Source organism: Acartia tonsa, chromosome 14, assembly GCF_053477335.1.
Source record: "Acartia tonsa isolate MP-2025a chromosome 14, ASM5347733v1, whole genome shotgun sequence".
Lineage (NCBI taxonomy): Eukaryota > Metazoa > Arthropoda > Copepoda > Calanoida > Acartiidae > Acartia > Acartia tonsa.
In genome coordinates this window covers 12,561,930-12,585,335 of record NC_137273.1, presented here as the reverse complement: position 1 = coordinate 12,585,335, position 23,406 = coordinate 12,561,930, and the positions used below count along the sequence as shown (strand labels likewise).

Below are 23,406 nucleotides of genomic sequence, written 5' to 3'. Positions count from 1 at the left end.
CTCTTTAGTTGTGTATGTGTATAAATTGTAGATTTTTTTTTATCATGAAACCTTGACTCTAACCTTTATGGCGCATCCTACACTGTAACTCATTTGTTCGTTTGTTTGTCCAATTCTTTAATATTTTTATTGCTTACTACATATGGAAATTTTCAATTTTTTATCATTCTATTTGCCAAGAGAAGAGGGAATGTCACGACTTCTCCTTAGTTTTTGTTTTAAATTTAAAACTTGGGTAAAGGGTTATTTTTCAAGGACGGTTTATCTTGGTAGGGTGAAGCAGTATACACATAATATTTTAAACTTTAGCCTGACATTAAGAAGCTGCATGAGCCTTTAGCGATCTCTCTTAATACAGGCAGGCAAACAATTTTTTAACTTATTTAAAAAGGGTTGTTAACATTTAATTTTAGATTTTTTAAATATATTTTAATGTATTGCATATTTATTAGCAAGAATGATAAAGTCATAAGTACCAGACCAATAAAAGAAAGTCATTCCTTGGATAGTTTATTAATAAATCAACAAGTTTAACACTTTTTAGAGATTCCTATATAAGATAATTTTAAGTTATTAAGCATTTAAAGGTTTAAAGTCTGTCATCAAACAACGAAGTATAATTATTTTACTGCTTATCTTTTAGGGACAGATAGACCTACTGACAGCTCCCAGTTGAAGAATTGTTGTGGTCCAAACCGCTAGACTAAACAATTCTGTTTTATTTAAGCTAGTATATAGCCGCTATGTGGCACTTGAAATAGTTGGGGGGAAGGGTGATGAATTTGACCCATCCCATTTTTTATTTTAGTTTTTAAAATTAAAATCTGAAGAAGAAAAATTTTTGGGGTGGATGAGTATTTTTTCTAGGGGCGATTTCTCTTATAAGGGTGTTGGTCCCCCCCCCCCCCCCCCCCAAATAGTTATAAACCTTCCCAGGATCTGTGTGAAGCTACATTGTAAAGGATAATAATATCAGTTCAGCGATTAGTGAGATCCTACAGTACACACTGACGCACACAGATCCTGTTACTTTATTAAAAGGGTAAACTTAAACAAAATTTTATAATTTATTTTAGGCTATGTTTTGACGTTGAAAAAATAATAAATTTCATAATAAGCTAATTCAAAAAATGGATCTACTGTTTTCTCAATGCATTGGCGATTCTAAATTTGTATTCTGCATTGATTTATCCCAAAAATTGATCGATTTATAAAGCTTTTAGTAAACATAGTTAAAATGTCCAAAAAAACGTACATTTGCTGCATTGTGTCGTATTACTGTCCTTGATAATAGTAAGTAACTCTGAGGGACGGACGGACGTAATATTCTATTTTATAGTAGCTTCGAAACTAAATAAAAGCTTTCCTTTTACCTTTGAAAGTATGAAACGTGCGATCGTGACTTTTGTTTTTAGAAAGGAAAAAACAAGTATTTTAATTTTCTTTGGGGCTAAGTAAAGTGTCCTTTCGATTTCAAACTATGCATGATGATTCCTGTAACAGTATTAAACAATTTAATATAATGATTCAATTTATTTTATTTTTGGATTTCCCAAGGCGATTAAGAACAAAGATATCTATGTAAATCAATGTTTGGCTTGTCTTTGTTTCCAATAGCATTTTTATTTTTGTGGTATTACTGTGCAACAATTTACTGTTCTTTTTCATTCAAAATTTTGTAGTTTGTACCAAATAAGTCAAATATAGATTTAATAGTGATAGAAAACTTGTGGGAAGAAAGGGGTGTAAATTAAAATATCTGCCCTCGCTTTTTGTACATATTTATTTACCTAGTAATCTACGTAAGCTATAATTCTGTGTAGAAAATAAAAATATTGATTCTGAATAACCAATATTAGTACAGCAACATAAAAGTACGGTGTGCATTAACTTCTGCATATTATAACATTCGTGATATATTTATTACCAGCGGTTACGTCCCTAGAGGCCTCTAGTAGCCCTTGAGGCTGGAGGGGGGAAGTTGACTTACCCCAAATGCAACTGTAACTTTAAAAAGAAAAATAGTTATAAACCTTACCAGGACCTATGAAAAGCTACCCTGTAAAGAAGAACTATATCAGTTTAGTGGGTAGTGATAAGGATTAGCATAAACTTAGGTAATCCTATAATATAAAGTAGTAAGCGTTTTTGTCTGTCCCGAAGGATCTCGCTAACCGCTGAACCGATATTGTTCTCCTTTACAGTGAAGATTCTTATATGTCCTGGGAAGGTTTTAAACTATTTTTGGGGAGGGTGTCTTCACCCCCCTTCCCCCCAAATTTTTTTTTACTCTTTTGAAACTAAAATTTAAAATGGGATGAGGTCGACTTTTCCTACTTTTTAAGTGCCCCTAGAGGCTTCTAGGGGGCGTAACCGCTAGTATTTTAAAAAATAGTTTGTGCTGTAGTGATTTTTTGCGGTTTTAATGATTTCATAACGTGGGGAAATAAATACCTTTTTAACTCAAAAGTACATACCAATTACATTGTTTCTAATAGAAAGTACTTGCAAGCTTTAGAGAATGTTGGTTATAGAGAAATGTAACAGGGATAAATATGTCTGTGAGTAGTGAAATTTTATAAAATAGTGAATATGCCTCTTGGAACCACTGAGGGGGATGAGGAAATCAACCCCCCGCCCCCCCCCCCCTCACCCCACAGTTTCAATTGAAGTTTTAAAAAGAAAAAGAAAGATTTTTTAGGAGGTTGGGTTGGGCATTTTTTTTCTAGGGGCGATTTCTCTTGGGAGGGTGGTGTTGCCTTCCCCCAAAATAGTTATAAACCTTTCCAGTATCTATGAGAAGCTACACTATAATGGAGAACCATATCGGTTCAGCGCCTAAAGAGGATCATAAATAACATTATCCCTTCTATTAAAATGTTTTTAGTTAAAATATGTTAGTACAAATGACTCTCAAATAAATGAACTACAGTGATGCCTCGCTACTGAAAAAATAAAGAGAAAAAATTTCCTAAAGTACTTTTGGCGCGAACAGAAGTGTTCAGTAAATATACATGGTGTGTCTCCACTTTCGCTAATTATCAACTCAGCATAGCTTTTGTATATTCTGGAGGAAAAAAAAAACTAATAAAAACAGGGTACCGGAGCCGGGAGCAGCAACATTTTTGGTGGAGCCGGATCCGGAGCCGTATTTTTCGTTAAAAACGGCTCCGGCTCCGGACTAGCTAAAAATGATTTTTTAAAGTAATATTATAATTTGGCAACGGTCTATTTCCATATAATAAACTGAAAAACTATTGTTACTTAACAAATAGACACACATCCTTCTACTTTTATATAGCTTTAATCAAATAAAAGCAAAATATTTTATATTATTTATTTTATTTTATCAAATTCAATAATGAAAAAAAATTGATATATATTAATTTTAAGGTAGGAGCCGGAGCCGGAGCTGGAGTCGGAGCCGCATCAAAATTATACGGCTCCGACACCCTGAATAAAAATATGTAATAGGAGACAGGGATCTAAAGGGATAAAACAATTGCATAAATACATTGATATATATATCTAATGATGATTCACAAAATTACCCTTTCTGTAGATTATTATTAGTGGTTGAAACGTCACTCAACTAATTGAACCAACCAATCAAAAATAAAATTCAATAGAAGTCCCCATAGTTGTTAAGCCAACGAATAAGAAAACGGTATTATAAAACTTTGGGGACTAGTGTTATTAACAGCTCAATGTCCCCCCCCCCCCCATTGTGCTTTCTTGTGGGGATGATGGTATTCTCCCTTAATATAGTCATAAACCTGCCCAGGAACTGTAATGGATAACCATATTGGTTCATCGGTTAGCGAGATCCTTCTGTACACACACACACAGAGATCCTGTTACTCTTATATAAGGATAAAAGTACAGAAATAATTGCACCTCCATATACATCAATATTTTATATTTTTTCTCTCTCCCAAGGTTGGAATAAAAAACAGCCAATAAATAATCTAAAACTAGCCATTTTTGAAGTTTTGCAATAAATTCAAATAATACTACTATTCATTTTTAGTAACATATGTTTTTGGATCATTTAGTTTTACGACTATTTAATGATACCAAATTAAAATACTTTTTTTTGCTGTAAAAACAAACATCTGTATTTTCTGTGTGGTGTGTTTGTGTGTGTATGCGTGCGTTTGTTAAAAGAACGCTTTGTTGGAAACGTACTTTTAGGGTAGGATCTCCATTAGTTTTATCGGGGTATCCAAATTTCCCCCCTCCCCCCAAAAATACTCATTATAAACTAAAAAAAAAATTAAACGAAGCTTTCTATATTTATGATGCAAAAATACACTATTGCAAAATTATGCAGCTCTGATGATTAAATTATGTGATACATTCGTGGAATTGAAGGGACACCGTTGCATTAGTAACGTACTTTCTATGTATATTATCCATAAGCTATGTGTTTTCTATACTTCTCTTATCTTTTTATTGTAATATAGATGTTTACATTTTTTATAGGGAAACTACTCTGAAATTACAGGCTGTTCGTGCCTCTGCATGTCACAAAAAAGCAACTTAAAGTGAAAGATTTATTTGTACTTTAGATTTAAAGATGGCATTTGATAGCATTTAAATAATATTTTGACATTTTATAATATCATTTTATAAATAAATGTATTAGATGTCTCAGTTTCATCTAACAACCAGTGGCTGCGCTTGTAGAGGCTTCTTTGGCAGCATTGCTTAAAGAGGGGGAAGGGGGTTGTTGCCATCTTGGAAAGTTTAATATTGTAGTTTTATTTTTTGGGGTTAAATTCTCTTTAAAGGAGTCAGTTATCACTCCTAAAAATAGATAAATCCTTCCTGTGACATAAAAGGAAACCCAATTATTTTAGTATCAAAAACAGACAGACATCCTACTTTTTTTTAGTACAAGAGTAGCATGCTGTGATAGTTGTCAGGAAAATAAGAATGAAAAGTTGTAGAAGTGGGGGACAAAAAGATTTATTTTATATTAAATGAAGGGTTGCCTCAATAATTTTAAGTAATGTAATATTTCTTTTAAAACTTTTTTGTTGCGACGCTTCTCTATAACTAGAGTATGTACTTAAATAAATCTTGATATAAAAAGTAACAGGATTTATGTCTGTCTTTTGTAGCTTAAGATATCGTAAATCGCTGTAAAGAAATGGTTCTCCTGTATAGTTAAGCTTCTTATAGGTCAAGGGAAGGTTTATTCGTGGAAATTTTGTCTGAAACATGATGCTGTATTTGATTTTTCAGTAAGGCTAAGAACCGGTTTTAATCCAGCGGAAATCATTCGGTTTCAAGGCCATACCTGAAATAATAATAATTACCGTAAAATTTTATTTCTGTGAGATTATGGGCATTATTATCCTTGTTATAACTGACAATTTCGACGCCAAATAGATTTTGTAAAATCATGTCTCAAAATTATATCAGACTGGCATTTAAAAATAAAAATATTCAGGGAGAAAAAGAACTTTTTCAGTTAAGTTAATCTAAATCTTTATTCTTCCCTAAAAGGAATGAGCCTATAGGAATATTAATATATCGTCCATTGCCTTATCCCTGATAAAAGATACATTGCAATTATCATGTAGTTAGTAGTTAGTTATTTGTTTTTTAAAATAATGCAAAGTTTCGTGATTTTCTACTTTTTTTATTCTACAAAGTTTTATGATAATTGTCTATGTATACTAAAATATATTAATACCTGCCGGACAGGTTCTTTTTGTAGAGAATATTTATTAGGTCAACTTTTGTTTTGACCTGGTAAGGTAACCATGGATCTAACCTACTGTACTCTTTAAAAGGTTGTATTAACGCTTCGTATTTTATTATCTATAATACAAAGTATAAAGATGTCTGTCTATCCGTCCGTCCGTCTGTCTGTCCATCCGTCTCTTAAGATATCGGTAACCACTGAACTGATTTTTTAAAATCACCTCTTGGGGCAAAGCCACTAGAGGCTAGGGGCGCTAGTGTATATTGATTGTAATAAAATAAGATTATATATTATTCTATGTATAAACTAGAAAAGCAACGAAATAAAAACCTCGTAAGAAAAAAAAACAAATTTTTATCAAGAACAGTTTTGTCCGTAACTAGAGCTGGATCTTTAAATCATTTCAATGGTGCGCTAAATCGGGGGGGGGGGGGGGGGTGCGCAGAATTTCAGCCAATTACAGCGGCGCAACAGAGCCTGATATCAATGTTGTGGCTAGAAACGCGTTTGTAATTTTGTGTGTAATATTGGCAATTAAATATCAGCCTCTAACGGAAGGACTGACATTTAAAGTAGCTGCGCTTCTAAAATTAAAAGAATAGCTGAAATAATTTTTGTTTATGTTCTTTGTCCAAAACTAAATTAGCCATTGCTTGCAAATGATTTGTAAGGCTTAAAAAAAATTTCGCTTTTGGAGCTTAGCTTCTAAAATCTAATACATTTTAAATAACTAAGATTATGGTATAGTCCCTTTCGTGACAACACCTCTTAAGGGGCATTTCGTCGTATTTACACATTAGCTGACTTTTTAAATTTTTAGATAGAATTGTGCCATCAGCCTTATGCTTTATCCGTTCAAGCCCCTTTTTAATATTTTCTTTTCGTCTACATCTGCATATATCATCCTTAATTATGTTCAATAAGTAACTATATACCTAAAATAAATGTATTACACTAATGAAATCATCTAAAGGTCGAGATCCGAGTTAGATTTAAGTTCTAACAACCAAACAGAAAAACGAAGGAAATTAAAAAAATTTGTTGATATTTTAATAACTATTTTTCTAAATATGATTTCTGGTTGTGTGTTAACTTATTATCTGTAAAACCAATTATTTTTTTCAGTCAGGACAAAACTGACAGACATACAAAAATATTTTTTAGTAGCTTGTTCACTTTCCTTATACTAAAGTAGCAGGATGTCTGTTTGTCTGTGTGTTTGTACCGAAGGATCTCGCTAACCGCTGAACCGATCGGGTTCTCCTCAACAGGGTAGCTTCTCATAGGTCCCAGAAAGGTTTATAACTATTTTTGAAGAGGGTTTCTTCACCCCCCTTCCCCCCCCCCAAAATATTTTTAACTCTTTTGAAACTTTTCACCCTCCTACCAGTGCCTCTAGAGGCTTCTAGGGGCGTAGCCGCTAGTATTACATAAAGTATCAACAAAATAAAAATAATCTTAATAAAAAGATCTTTTGGTTCCCTCGCCTCCCTGTATGATCATTCCTACACTTACAGATCCAGAAATGTTAATAAGGTATAATAGAAAAAAGACGGGGGGGGGGTGGATGTAGAATATACGGGGATATTATAACAGGAGAAAAATTGTCGTCAATTTAGGTTGCAATTTCCCCTCGCATTGATTGGCCGGGCCTTTTATCCAGTAGTAGGGGAGGGGATGGGGGAGGTCGTCATTTTAGTCCGATAGAGAGGTAACTTTATCAAAGAACATGAAAATCTTGTGTAATATCCGAGCAATAATAATTAAAATACATTGAGGAGGGTGGGTACATTGTGCACATTTCTTACAAGTTTTTTTCCTTTTAATACATTTTATTAACTAAATCTTGTCTATATATTCGAAATTGATTTAAAATTGACAAATGTATTTTTGATAATAGTTTTTTAGTAGCGAAGCTACTCTATAATTCACTATGTCCGTTCGTAACGCTATGGGGGAAATGGGATTTACTCAGCTCCTATAAAAGATAGAATGCTGAAATATTTTTACAACATTCTCATCTTTAAGGAGCACAATTGACTATAAAACATCATTGGCGGTCGGACCGCTTTTTAGCAGGATTTAGGCTATTTTTATATTTTTCACATTTTTCTCCATATTTTCAGTGTTTATGGTCCGATTTTCAAAATTTTTTCAGTTATAGATATCAAAATTAAATTTCCCATCGTTTTAAGAAACATCCATGTAGGCCAGACTGCCTTTTTTAGCAGGTTTTAGGCTATTTTTATATTTTTCACAATTTTCTCCATATATTCAGTGTTTATGGCCGGATTTTCAAAATTTTTTCAATTATAGATATCAAAATTAAATTTCCCGTCTTTGAAAGAAAACAAACATGACGGCCAGACTGCCTTTTTAGCAGATTTTAGGCTATTTTTTATATTTTTCACATTTTTCTCCATATCTTCAGTGTATATGGTCCATTTTTCCTAATTCTTTTAAGTTAAGGATATAAAGATTAAATTTTCTGTTGTTTTAAGAAAACAACCATGGTGGCCAGGCTGCCTTTAATCAGGTTTTTGGCTATTTTGATATGTTTTACATATTTCCCCATATCTTTGTTTTTTTTTATCCAATTTTCAAAAATCAGTATAAAAATAAATTTTCCCATTGTTATGAGCATCTTTTATGTAATTTACTTTGACTATCGTCATCATACATAATAAAACAAGGTTTCATGTTTATTTTATCTCATAAATCTATTCTTGATTTTAATAAATACCCTTTTAATCAGGGTTCCGGAGCCGGAGCCGGGAGCAGCAACATTTTTGGTGGAGCCGGAGCCGGATCCAGAGCCGTATTTTTCGTTAAAAACGGCTCCGGCTCCGGACTAGCTAAAAATGATTTTTTAAAGTAATATTATAATTTGGCAACGGTCTATTTCCATATAATAAACTGAAAAACTATTGTTACTTAACAAATAGACAACCATCCTTCTACTTTTATATAGCTTTACCTAATCAAATAAAAGAAAAATATTTTATATTATTTATTTTATTTTATCAAATTCAATAATGAAAAAAAATTGATATATTAATTTTAAGGTAGGAGCCGGAGCCGCATCAAAATCATACGGCTCCCACACCCTGCTTTTAATCTACTTGTACGAATTCCAATCTACGATTTTTTGTGCTTCGCTACTTATGGATGTTGTCATCCTTGTTTAATAAAAAAAAAGCAGAGGAAAGGTTTAGAAAACTGCCTATGTAATCCTATTATTAAATCTCATACTTAAAAATACTAAACTTAAATTCATGCAAAATAACTTTATCCATCTGATATTAGGACATTGTCAAATACCAAAAACATTCTTTCATAACCCGTGGTTAAATCTCATCTCCATACCTACTTATTAAAGGTACTAAAATAAAGACAAGAATAAAAACAAGGCAACCTTAATATGTAACCTTGTCTTATCATATATTTTTTTAGTCTGCCACGTTGAAACCTTACCTGACCTGCGTGAAGAGAACTCTGGAGGCGGCCATGTGCCTGGAGAACTTCAGCTCACAGAAAGTGGAAAGACACAACAAACCAGAGATAGAGGTAGGACACCTGTCATAATAACTACTTACCTGAGATAAAGGTATGACACCTGTCATAATAACTACCAGATGTAGAGGTAGGACATCTGCCATAATAAATATTTACTTAGCCCTGGATTAGGAAACACAGCACAAACAAAATAAATAAAATTATAGAAAAATTGCCTACCTACCAAACAATAACATATAGTTATAACAATTTCGGTAAGGAAAAAGTTTATTTAACAAAAATTCAAATTGAATCCAAAAAATTTATATTGATAAATGCAAAATGTTATTGTTGATGGGGCTGGTAAATAAGATTTTGATTTTATGATTTATAGGTACAAGAATCACCAGAACTGTTACTGAACCCTGTCATAGTGTCTAGAAATGAGAAGGAGAAGGTTCTTATTGAATCCTCCATCAACTCAGTAAGTTGAAATTTTTTGTTATCCCTATATAAAAGAAGCAGGTTGTCTGTGTGCCTGATTGTACCAAAGGATCTTGCTAACCGCTGAACCAATATGATTTTCCTACACAGTGTAGCTCTTGGGAAGGTTTATAGCTATTTTTGGGGAGATAACCATCACCCTGAAAGAGAAATCGACCTTAGAAAAGGAATACCAAAAAATATTTTTGAAGTGCTGCTAATTGTTTAAAGAAAGTAGAATTGTATGCCAAAGAAGATTGTATATTTCATTTATCATTTACAAAAAAAGATTTTTTCCATCTCAATTATAACACGTGTTAATTGTAGCTATTTGATGCAGGGATCTAAAGGGAAAGGACAATGGCCGATAAGTTCATGTACATTCCCAATTATGATACAAAAAATTACCCCTCTTGTAGATTACAATTAGTGGATGAATCGTTCGGACGCATAACATAATTAACCAATCAATCAAAATTCACCAAGTCCCCAAACTTGTGAAGCCAGCGAACAAAAAAAAACGGTATTATAAAACTTTGGGGACTAGTTAAATAAACAGCCCAATGTCCCCTCCCTCCCTGTATTTGATGTCTTGACATTTGATATCTTCGCTGTCTAGGTTAGAATTTCCATAGCAATCAAGCAATTCTCGCTATCTAGGTTAGAATTTCCATAGCCATCAAGCAATCCTCGCTATCTAGGTTAGAATTTTCATAGCAATCAAGCAATTCTCGCTATCTAGGTTAGAATTTCCATAGCAATCAAGCAATCCTCGCTATCTAGGTTAGAATTTCCATAGCAATCAAGCAATTCTCGCTATCTAGGTTAGAATTTCCATAGCAATCAAGCAATCCTCGCTATCTAGGTTAGAATTTCCATAGCCATCAAGCAATCCTCGCTATCTAGGTTAGAATTTCCATAGCCATCAAGCAATCCTCGCTATCTAGGTTAGAATTTCCATAGCAATCAAGCAATCCTCGCTATCTAGGTTAGAATTTCCATAGCAATCAAGCAATCCTCGCTATCTAGGTTAGAATTTCCATAGCAATCAAGCAAGCAGATGAGATAGAAAGACTGTTGTGCAACAAATTCAACAAGTTTATGATGAGGAGGGCGGAAAATTTTGTCATCTTGAGGAGAAAGAAGATTGAGGTAGGTAGATAGATAGATAGATAGATAGATAGATAGATAGATAGATAGATAGATAGATAGATAGATAGATAGATAGATAGATAGATAGATAGATAGATAGATAGATAGATAGATAGATAGATAGATAGATAGATAGATAGATAGATAGATAGATAGATAGATAGATAGATAGATAGATAGATAGATAGATAGATAGATAGATAGATAGATAGATAGATAGATAGATAGATAGATAGATAGATAGATAGATAGATAGATAGATAGATAGATAGATAGATAGATAGATAGATAGATAGATAGATAGATAGATAGATAGATAGATAGATAGATAGATAGATAGATAGATAGATAGATAGATAGATAGATAGATAGATAGATAGATAGATAGATAGATAGATAGATAGATAGATAGATAGATAGATAGATAGATAGATAGATAGATAGATAGATAGATAGATAGATAGATAGATAGATAGATAGATAGATAGATAGATAGATAGATAGATAGATAGATAGATAGATAGATAGATAGATAGATAGATAGATAGATAGATAGATAGATAGATAGATAGATAGATAGATAGATAGATAGATAGATAGATAGATTAGATAGCTGGATAGATAGATAGATAGCTTAATAGATGGATAGAAAGGAAAGTTTTACTTTATAGATAAACAGACAGTTCTAAGATAAGTTATTGATTGATATTGAGATTAATAGAAAGTAAATACCCCCTTCATGATTATCAGTACTCGATGAAAATTGACTGATACACAGATTAAATAAAGATTGCTTTTTATTAAGTACACTGATTCATTAAAGAGGAGTATGCACAAACGAGAGCAAGTGATTCTAAACACCTTCCTGTAGTAATTCTCAATGTTTTTTTTGCTGAATGTAGGGTTATGTTTAATATCGTTATATCAATCTAAAAATGATAGGTAGGTTTTACCATGGTTATATATAAAAAAATCTAAATTTCCTGACATTTTTTTACTATATATCATCAAATGTTTTGTTGAGTTCAAACTGCAGTGACACAAAAAAGGCTTAAAATTTCAAAGTTTTATTTATGGTGAAACTTATTGCTTTTAATTGGTTATATCGAACATAACCCTATTAACACAAAAAATATATTTAGATTCACTTCTGGATGGGCTTGCTCTCGTTTGTGCATACTCCTCATAATTCTATTAAACGAAAGTTGTAAAGTAAATAAGTAGATGTTAATATTGGTCATTTGAAGATGAATGAAATACTAAGTTACTTACGGTTTTCTGAGGTTTTTCTTAGACGTTAAGATTATTGAAAACGCACAGACAAAGTAAGTTAAACTAGCTCTGCTTCTTATAAGAAAAACCTTATGATAAAGGTTCTCCAATCAAATTGTATTTCAGGGTTATGATATCAGTTTCCTAATCACAAATTTCAACACAGAAGTAATGCTCAGACACAAAGTTGTAGATTTCATCATCAATTTTATGGAGGTAAAATAGTTTTCCCGCCATATTTGTCAACTCTCTAATCAAGTCCTAAAAATGTAAGTATGTCCATAAACATTTACAAATTTACTTACAATTTTGCTTTGACATTTAATTTATGATTATTCAGTTATGACACTATACAAGTGTTAATGTCCGTTTGTCCTACCGTTTCAGTGCTTCGCTTTTATGGATGTTGTCATCCTTGTTTTTATTAGTTGGCTTAACAACCTTGGGGACTTTTATTGAATTTTGATTCATTTAGTTGAGTGTCTGAACGTTTCAAAAACTAAAAATAATCTTCAGAATTAGTCTTTTTTTGTATCATCATTAGGGATGTACATTAATTTATCAGCCATTGTTTTATCCCTTTAGATCCATGGGTACTTCTCCTATATTAATTCTTATTTTAATCTTAAAAATGCAGAAAGTATTTTACATATAATATACTCTCTATACTGTGTTATTATTATATTTTTTATAAGCGAAGATGCTCTTCAATGCTAATGGTTTAAGAAAAAAAAACGTATATACTATAGTAAACAGCTTATAAAAAGTAAACGAAACAAAAAAAGGGGGAGGTAGGTTGTGTTAAAAATCCGTAAACGTGTGAGTAAGCTTCCAATCAAAAGCGATTATTAAGTCCCAACTGTTATTAAATATGCGTTTAATTATACTGGGAATTTTTGTTAATATTAAGAAAAGTTAGACTTGATAATCGCTTTTGAATGGTAGCTTACTCACACTTACGGATTTTTAACACAACCTACCTCCCCCTTTGTCATTATATATTCTAATTTTGACCTACTGTTATCGTGGTAGTGAAAAAAAAAGCGTTTCCTTAGCTTTAAAGGAAAGTAGATTTTATTTTTTTGTCATTCGTTATAGTATAACAAAGATGACAACATTCATAAAAGCGAAGCACTGAAACGGTAGGACAAACGGACATTAACACTTGTATAGTGTCTGAACTGAATAATCAGAATATAAAAGTATAAGAGTCGAAGAAAAATTGTAAAAAAAAATTTTTGCAAAACTGCTTGATAAGGGATAATGTTTATGGACATACTTACATTTTTAGGACTTGATTATAGAGTTGCTTCGCTTATAAAATTGTTCTTTGTTGTCCCAGGAATCAATATACCAAAAATCAGATCAAACGGATAATTAGATCACATAAAAATTTGTTGTTAAAAAGTTTAAAATGGACGTACGGACATTCTGGTAATGATTATAGAGTTGCTACGCTTTCTAAATCGTACCTAACTACTACAGGAATCACCATGCAAAGTTTGAAATCGGTAAGACAATGCCTAAATTAACGAATAAAAGCTATCTATCTCGGACGGACGTACGGACGGACCGACCCTAATTATAGAAAAGCTTCGCTTTTAAAAATCTTAGCAATAAAAAATTCTCCTTGGATAAAATTATCCATGTTAATATTTATTTTAAATTCTATTTTAGGAAATTGACAAAGAGATTTCGGAGATGAAATTGGCTGTTAACTCAAGGTACGTAACATTTTTAAGCGTTTGTTTACCCTAAAGTGCAACGTTAAGCATAAACCCCCTTCCCTTCTTTTATAAATATAATTTAAAAATTATTATAGAGGGGACCAGTTTAATGTTGGTGTTTCAGGTCAGCTCAGGTTAGGTTATTTTGGCTACTGGTAAGCCCCGCAGTGTTAAGGCAACGCCGTGGGAAATATGGAGGGAATTTTGTGTTCGTAAGGCACTTTGAGGGGAAGCTCCAAATTCTGCTGCTGTAAGATTAAAGCACTTTAAACTTTCAACACTTAATTGTTATCATAATCGGTTATAGTTCCTTTCGTGGCAACGCACCCTAAGGGGCGATTCTTCGTTTATATTCACAGTAGCTTTTCTCCTATTTCTAGCTCCTGCGGGGGGCTCTAACCCTGCGGTGCCAATTACCTAACCCTGTGGGGCAATCATTTTAAAAATACGACGAATCACCCTTTAAGGGGCGTTGCCACGAAAGGGACTATTCCCTCATAATCTTATTATCTGCGTTTTCATCTTTCTAAATCTAAAAGTGAAGGGATGTTCGAAATTGAGGGGTATAAAAAAGATCAAGAGTTGGAAGATTTTTTTTCAGTAGGCTAAACCTCTTTCGTCCCGCCTTAATAAATACGTGAACTAATTTTAAGAATTTTAGGCAGTTTTTTCTTAGCCGTTTAAGAGATCTTAAAGAACATATACCCGAATAGCAATCTGCGTTTGTTTTATATAAAAACTAGTTGATTCTCCCCTAGCATCTAGGGGAGGACCGGAAAGGTCAATGCATATGATAACACTACCCCAAGGTACTTATGAAGCTTCCTAGAATATTAGGTACAACAATTTCTGACCATCATTTTCTGAGATCTTTTTAGATAAAAACCTAATTTATATTATAGATTGATATTGTTGGTAACTTAATCAATTCTTTGAAACATTTTATTTATTTTTAGGGCAAGAATTTGCGCAGAAAAGTTTCTGGAACGGTTCTAAGCAGAATAAAGAAGTGGCACTCATGCATAAAAATATGGTACCAACTCCTGCTTTGTTTCTTGATATCACAAAAGTCATTTGCTGTGAAAATAAAATGTATTAAAAACAGCCAAATAACCTACAAAAGTATGATTTAAAAAAACTGATTCAATACAGAAATAATGATTGTTCAAAAAAGTGATTTGAAAAAGGTGATGTAGTATCAAAGCTTAATAAGAAATACCAGTGTTTCAAAAATATATCTTGATTTCCTATGTATTTTAAAGGGGGATTGGGATGTGCCTCTTTTTAAAAACAACTTAAAGGAACTCATAAAAAAAAGAGTTAAGGTTAACGATGGGAGATTTTAAAAAGTGGCCCCACCCCCTTTCTTTTTACTTTTTACAGATTTGTATTTATGTCTTCCTGTATTTTGTAATTTTTTACCCATGAAAGGCACTCTTTGTTTCATCATTTTAAATAACAGTAAAACAATCCAATAGCTCTCAATAAGAAAAATCTAGGGCTCGGCACCCGCGCTTCAGTCGCGTGTAAGCCTCAGCGAAATAGTCATTATATAACTTTAAAACTTAGCTACCTATGTTTCTAAACCCATTTCTAAACAGAAAACCCACTTTTTTTCAGTTTTTCTGTTGCACTCAAAAAAGTTTTTAAAGGGATAGTTGCATGAAATTCATTTAACAAGTTTGATTGCAAGCATAAGGTACAAGAATACCATCTAACATATATAATTTTGGTTTACAATAAATAACTCAATTTGGCACCACCAAAATAGTCATTATGCTGTTTTTTTTCTGTAAACAAACAACCATTTATGTTGCATATATCCAAAAAATATTATTTTTAAGTCTTGATATTTTTAAAACTACGTGGTAGAACATTCAAATTCTTTGAAATATATGTTCTGTAGATGTAGTCTAAACTATTGAACTAAAAAAAACTTGCAGTTCACTAAATTCAAGTTTAAATGCACTTCGTGCAACTACCCTTTTGAGGCTTATTGCGCGGATGGCGAGCCCTAGTAAATTTCCCACTAATGTAAAATTCACACATTTTTTTATTTTCATAAAATTATAATAATATTTTTAGGACTATCTAAGTAATATTTTGAATTGCTCGGATTCGCTTATCTATGGAATGTAATTATCCCAGTTCTGTGATTATTTATATGTAATTATTAATTGTATTTTAATTTATTAGTATTTTATATGGCATTTAATATGTTATTAAGGAAGCTACTCTTTCAGTCATTAATGTTGGTTTATCTCTCGGATTAAATATTTAAATTTTCTTTATTGTAGTTTGGCTTGTTTCTTCAAAAGCTTCGCTACTCTATTTTTATCACTTTATCGTTGGAGGTCAGAAAAGTAGCCTAAAACTACCCTTATATAATTATAAAGCTTCCGTAAAAAGTACAGTCCATTCGGACTAGCACTTACTTACCAAAAGACCTAGTAGGTAATTTCATTTTATAGGAGTTATTCATATGTGCCAATCTTTGAGGATTTTCAGTTTCACCTATGATTATGTGAAGAATATAAAGCTCTTTCGTGGATTTACCTGTTTGCTTCTCTTAGCTTTTAATTTTATTAGGAAAAAGTAAGTAATTTTTAAACTTTTTTATTGTTTTTTCATACCATTGATTATTTTGTACTGCCAAAAAGATTGATTAATAAAAAATGATACTCAAATTATTTTTAGTTCAGTAGCGCAGCTACTATATAATTAGGTCCTGTTCGTCTGGAAATCCGCTCTTTAGTGAAATGAAAATATTTTTAAGCATTGATGTAAGATAAAAGTCTGAATATTTGAGTGTAGATTCTCCAAACCATTATGCATTTCTATTATCATTTTTTCTGTCCGTAAAGTTATGGAAAAATTACATTTACTCAGCTGCTATTAAATATAAACCTCTGAATTTTCATGTCAATGTTCCCGTCATTATGAAGCATATTTAAGTATATATAAATAGATACAAATGTGCCTAGATGTATAGATAAATGGATAGGTAGATAGTTTGATGGATAAACAGGTGAAAAAGGAGTGAGAGATAACCGACAAAATAATGTTTTGGAGTCTTTGACATTGTATGTCGTCTTCGATGGAGGATATTTATAAACTTTAAATTATCAACCACTTAAAGTGATCACGAAGCTGGAAAATAGTTCATATATGTTACAGATTAATGTTTTTTAAGAGTATTTTTAAAAGAATTAAGTCTTATATACTTCACATTTAAAGAATTATCAAAATTTTAAAAAATTAATTTTCTCACATTAAAACATTGATGTTTTTTGTGTGTTTTATTATACATATCTTAAAACCTATCTAATTGACAAATGACACTTATTTTTCTTGAAGTTTACTCGTGGATACATAGTAAAATATGTAAGGTTTTGTTACATACATATTAAACTAACCAAAATAGGTTGTATATAGCTTTCTAGGGGTGATTAAAAATTCTCCCGATGATCGTAAAAATATATCCATATATGGAAAAAAATGCCAAAAAACATTTTTGATTATGGACCCTGGATTTTCAACTTTTCATTTATTTTAATATTTTTAAAAATATCTACAAATCCATAGATATATAATGTTAAAAATCATTTGAAGTCAGTTATTTGCTTTGTATATATATGATTAAATAACATAACAACTAACAAATTAAATAAATGCAATTAATTAATATTTTGATTGAATACATAAAATTGAGAAATTTCGGCACCATTATCCAATGAGAAAGGGAGAAGGAAAGCATATTTGTGTGTGTGTAACAAAACAAAACAAAACAAACGCACAGCTCTAGCCCAGTCTGTTTGTCGAGTGTAGATTAAAATAATTATGCCTTTAAACATTTTTTTAGAAACAATTTAATTTAAACGCAAATTATTTTATTATTATTAATCAAAAGCAAGGTTTTTCTACATCAAAGGTCGACCCATCTATTTATAACTAAATTTTAGCTTTCTAAAAAATGTATTATACAATATCTTATCCTTTAATTGGAACTGATGATCTATTTTTATAGAGAAACATATGTATTCCATCAATAAAGAAAGTTAAAAAATTAAACTGTGTTTATACATATAATAATCCTATTATATAAAGTAGTAAGGGTTTTTTGTCTGTCCCAAAGGATCTCGCTAACCACTGAACCGATATAGTTCTCCTTTACAGTGAAGCTTCTTATAGGTCCTGGGAAGGTTTTAAACTATTTTTGAAGAGGGTGTCTTCACCCCCTTCCCCCTATAAAATATTTTTAAAAACTCTTTTGAAACTCAAATTTAAAATGGGAGGAGGTCGACATTTCCCCCTCCTACCAGTGCCCCTAGAGGCTTCTAGGGGCGTAGCCGCTAGTATTATATAAAGTAGTAAGCTTTATTATCTTTAGCTATGGATCTAGTAAACCGCTGAATCGCCAAGGTCCTTATTTCCAGTGGAGCTTCTTATAGGTCCATTGAAGGTATTAAGGCAATTTTCACACTCACCTTAAATGCCCCTAGAGGCTTTAGATTGGTTAAACCTTGCTTTTTTATTGATAGTCGATATAATCTGTTTTTATATATGTTTTATACAACTTTGTATATTTTAGATAAATAAAATGCAAATATGTCAAACAAAGAATAGTAAATCTTGTTTAAAGGTAATTTTATTATAATATACATAATTTCAAGGGATACATTTGTTCATTGCTTTTATCTGTTATCAACTTATAAAGATTTATTAAATTAAAAGTATGGAAAATGATCTAATGTGCTCTCAATTACGTGGAAAAGTTTGGACACTGCATATTTTTACCAGCCAATAAAATAATCTTTAAGTACCAAAATTTTTCTTGCAATGAATGAGAGCGTTCTATACATTTTTTACACATATAATTTACCTGGTAATTTGAGTTATGATTATGTTTATATGTACACTTACTTACGTAACGATTATACCTATAGATGTTATGCGTAAAGATTTTTAAAAGCATAACTTTTCTATAATTAGGGCCCGTCACTGAATCTTTTTCTAGACAGGGAGGGAGTGGACATTGGGCTTTTCATTACATGAGTTCCCAAAGTTTTATAACAGTGTTTTCCTATTCGTTAGCTCAATCACCTTAGGTAATTTTATTGAATTGCTGGTTCAAGTTATATGTACGTCCAAACGTTTTAACCACTAATTGTAATCTACAGAAGAGATAATTTTGTGGATAATCATTGGAAGGTATTTTAGAGGATTTGTACATAAAAATACCAATATTGGTAATTATTTTTCTTGTTTTTTTATAGGGGACTGATAATACCTAACCCAACTGGTCAATGGGGCCAGCTACAGAGGCATACCATTCAGCTGACTCAACATCAAAAGCAGATGCTGCTAAACATGAACCAGCAAGACAGAAGCCTGTTAATTCAAAAACTGTTAAAGGTTAGTATTAATAAAAGGGGGGGGGGGAATTTGGTGACTCGTGCCACGACATACCAGCAATTTTATTAGAGATAATTGGGTAAAAATCTTTTGGGCTGGGTCACTAATTACCCCAAGTTTTGTTATCTTTAAAAAAAAACGGCGGCGGGTCCGCCGCTCCCGCCGTTCACCGCCATTTTCCGCCGCCGCCAAAAAGTTTTTTTATTGCATTTCTCGCCGAATTAGGCAATTTGGAATCATTTGAGACCATGTTATTTTTTTCAAAAATTTTTCTCCTTGTAACCAACCCTGCGGGTGGACTTTATTTTTGGCAGCGGCAGCGGAAAACGGCGGTGGACGGCGGAAGCGGCGGTACTGCCGCCATTTTTTATTCAAATATTTTTTACTAACCTACCTAAAAAGATTTTGTTTCAATATCTTTAAAAGCTTAGGAGAGGCACTGAATTTAAGATATACCTTGATAAACGAAAGTTTGAAAAAAATGACTGTCCCCCCACAAGGTTGGTACAAGGGGAAAATTTTTTGAAAAAATAACATGGCCTCAAATGATTCCAAATTGCCTAATTCGGCGAGAAATGCAATAAAATTTTTTTTTTGTTGGCGGCGGAAAACGGCGGTACTGCCGCCATTTTTTATTCTAATATTTTTTACTAACCTACCTAAAAAGATTTTGTTTCAATATCTTTCAAAGCTTAGGAGAGGCACTGAATTTAAGATATACCTTGATAAACGAAAATTTGAAGAAAAAAATGACTGTCCCCCCGCAGGGTTGGTTGGAGCGGCGATCCCGCCGCCGGTTTTTTTGAAGATACCAAAACTTGGGGTAATTAGTGACCCAGCCCAAAAGATTTTACCCAGTTATCTCTAAAACTAAGGGAGTAGCACCCAAAATAAATTTGCTGGTATGTTGTGGCACGAGTCACCACATTCGCCCCCCCCCCCTTAATTCAGATAATTCAGAAAGGGGGGGGGGCCCTTTCTGAATTCAATATGCTGATATATATCTGTCAACTTTAACTCTATCGGTTCAGTAGTAAGCAAGATCTTGACAAGATTTTTTTTCATGAGGGTCATTTTTTCCTATTACTCAAATCTTCTAAATGGTTAAAACCTTCCTATGACCTTTGCCAAGCTTTACTATAAAGGAGAACTATAATCGGTTTAGCAGTAAACAAGATTTTTTGATACAAACACACACAAAGACTAGTGGCTGTGCCCCTAGCCTCTAGAGGCTTTACATTTGAAGGAGTAGGGAAGGGCAGAAAAAAACCTAAAACCATCCCGAGGCCTATGTGAAGCCTCCCTGAAAGGGAGAACTCCATCTGTTAAGTAGTTATTGACGCCTTAAGTTACAGACATAAAAACTCTTTACTTTATAAAAGGACTTGCGGCTATGCCCCCTAGAGGCCTCTAGTGGCACTTTAAATGTTTGGTGTTTAAAATAAATACGATACTTCAATGTTACGTAGGAGTCTCTATTCGAGAATAAAAAAAATTATTTATTGTGATTTCTCTTGGGAGGGTGTTGGTAACCTCCACCAAAATAATTATGAATCTTCCTGGGACCTATGAGAAGATACTCTGTTAAGGAGAACCTGATCGGTTCAGCGATTAGCGAGATCCTACGTCACAAACATACAAACACACAAACATCCTGTTACTTTATAATAAGGATTAATAATTTTAATTTCCAAGGAGCGAGAGGACACAAATGCAGATTCAACAACAAATATGATGGCTCAGCAACAACAACTACAAAACATTATGGCATCACAACAACAGGTAAGATACCAACCAAACCCAATCAAGTACAGGAACTTCTCCCCCCTCTTAAAAGCGAAGCTTTTCTATAATCAGGGCCCCGTCCCTTACAGATAGCTCTTTTCGTTAATTTAGGCATGTTATTTAGGCTATTATATAACATAATTTTTATGTTTCCTTAAACATTATCCTGTATTTAAGAAGTATTTAAGAAAATTTTGTTTTAACTTCTATACATTTATATTCTGATTATTCAGTTCTTACACTCTACAAGTGTAAATGTTTGTTTATCCTACCGTTTAAGAGCTTCGCTTTTATGGATGTTGTCACTCTTTTATTTGGTGGGGGGGGGGGGGAGGCTAATGATAAATGAATATCATAGGTATATAATAATGATTTTTAACTTTAAAAACGTGAAATGCCCTTCATTACGTAAAAGTATATTAAATTTCGTAAATGTTAAGCAAAGGTTAGATTAGCCCCGCTTGATTAGCTAGGAAGAAATTTACCTAGGAGTAATTAAAGAATCAAAGAATCTCTATACCAATTTCTGCAGATTAAATCAGACCTTAAATTGCTAGACATAGTTTATTTTTAGTATGGATGAGAGCCGGTTCTAATCCACAGGATTAATCGGTTTCTAATAAATATGAGTAAATAATTTCCAGTAATTTTAGGTAGTTATTGAATATAACCTTCCCCGGACTTTTTATAAGCTTCGATTTAAAAAAAATCCTTTATCGGTTAGCGAGATCTTTTCAAACAGACATGTATAAAAATCTTCTTAATTAATTTTTTATTTCAGGTGTTGAGAAGTTACCAACCTTTTGACGAGAACAAGAAATAAGAAATGAAATAAAAAAATTAATAATAATTATTGTATTTTTGAAAATTTCGAAAAATAAGAATTTAAATGTCTTTACTAGGTAATGTTCTAGTTGAAATTAAAATATAAATACTTTTAACAGATTGACTTGTTTCTATGATATTTACTTTTTATGATGTATATTTTTTAAGTAGCAAAGTTACTCTATAATAAGAAATGTCTATTTTTGTTTAAGGGATTAGTTAAAAGTCTAAACAGTTTTACCTCTTGTAAGTACAAGTTCAAGTTCAACGATTTAAAAAAATAAATTTCGTGGAACTATCCCTTTTTTCGATTATTAAATATTTCCTTACGTTGTTTGCTTTTTTTGCTTTTTCTTTTGTTGTAACTCAACTTTTCACGTAAAGAAGATTAATCTAGGTTAGGGTTACATGCTTTTTATATACATTTTATTATATTGAATTTTACTTTTTAAAGCTTTTGAAGTTACATGTCATTATTATTCGATTTTAGAAGTAGCAAAGCTATTTTATAATATAATTTGTCTGTCTATTACTTCATTGGGGAAATGTGATTTTCTCGCCTGCTTTTGAAGTTTCATCAAAAATTTGCAGTGAAGATTCCTATGACATGTAGAGATAGTTTATACTGTTTTAAAAAGAAACAAAGTAAAGCTTTTCTATATTTAGAGTCACTCCATCTGTTCGTCTGTAATGGTTAGCTATTTTAATAAATTTAGATATGTCATAACTGTCCTGTTGATTTAAAACTTTGCATGCTGATTCCTATAACAGTTAGGTACGTTTTAGGAAGCATAAAAACTCTCTAATTGTTACCAGAAAGTCCTTACATGCTGATATAAAACCTTTTTTGACAAAAAATTTTTTGTGATATAATTACCTATTCTATTCATCAAATTTTTTTGAATTAAGATTCTTAAGACATAAAGGTATAGTATTATAAGCAAGGAATCTGTAATCAAATCCTGAAAATCAAAGTTTGTCCTTTTATTTTACCTTGTACTAGCAGCTATACCTAGAGGCCTCTAGGGGCCCTTGAGGAGAGTTAGGATTAGTCTACCCCCTCCACTAATTTTCATGAAAATGAAAAAAAAATATTTGGTTGGTTGCCATTTTTTCTAGGAGCGATTTATCTTTGGTGGGTGGTAGTACAATCCTCCAAAAAAGTTATAAGCCATCCCAGGACCTACGAGGAGCTAAATTGTAAAGGAGAACCAAATCTGTTCAGCGGTTAGTGAGATCCCTTGCAATAGACAACAAAACCTGACTACTATATGTAATAGGATTCACGAAATTTTGCTAAAAATTTATGTATAATTTATTTCAGATAGGCGAGGCTTTTCTATAATTAGGGTTTGTCCTCCTGTCCATGACAGTAAGCCCTGTTCTTCGTTTATCTACTCATGTTAGAATTGTCCTATTGATTTCAAAGTTTGCATGATGATTCCTATAACCGTTAGGTACAATCTAAAAAGCGTAGCAACTATATAATCTTTACCAAAAAGTCTTTATTTTTCACAAAATTCCGTAAAGGTGCGT

General features: G+C 32.2%; 1 protein-coding gene and 1 long non-coding RNA gene across 7 annotated transcripts in view; both read left to right on the top strand.

Moving 5' to 3' along the window:
• Arpc4 (Actin-related protein 2/3 complex, subunit 4) overlaps window positions 1-16,532 on the top strand; it is a 29,027-nt gene extending 12,495 nt beyond the window's left edge. Inside the window, exons 2-8 of one of the 5 annotated variants that reach the window (XR_013874621.1) lie at window positions 9,170-9,283; window positions 9,606-9,695; window positions 10,724-10,846; window positions 12,245-12,334; window positions 13,796-13,842; window positions 14,802-15,371; window positions 15,931-16,532. Coding sequence is in view for 1 of the 5 variants with exons in the window: in XM_080147241.1 (XP_080003367.1) it covers window positions 9,170-9,283; window positions 9,606-9,695; window positions 10,724-10,846; window positions 12,245-12,334; window positions 13,796-13,842; window positions 14,802-14,841 (504 nt within the window). In the remaining 4 variants the exon portion in view is untranslated. Of the gene's footprint in view, window positions 1-9,169; window positions 9,284-9,605; window positions 9,696-10,723; window positions 10,847-12,244; window positions 12,335-13,795; window positions 13,843-14,801 lie in introns of all 5 variants that reach the window. The other 4 variants (XR_013874620.1, XR_013874623.1, XR_013874622.1 and 1 more) reach the window with 4 other exon arrangements.
• A 1,877-nt stretch (window positions 16,533-18,409) lies between these two features.
• Window positions 18,410-21,988, top strand: LOC145305565 (uncharacterized). 2 transcript variants are annotated; one of them, XR_013874618.1, is made up of 4 exons: window positions 18,410-18,487; window positions 19,122-19,260; window positions 20,956-21,042; window positions 21,827-21,988. It is a non-coding gene; the product is annotated as an uncharacterized LOC145305565 (long non-coding RNA). The 2 variants fall into 2 exon arrangements; XR_013874619.1 differs by lacking the exon at window positions 19,122-19,260 and having other exon boundaries at window positions 18,417-18,487.
• Window positions 21,989-23,406: the final 1,418 nt, after the last annotated feature.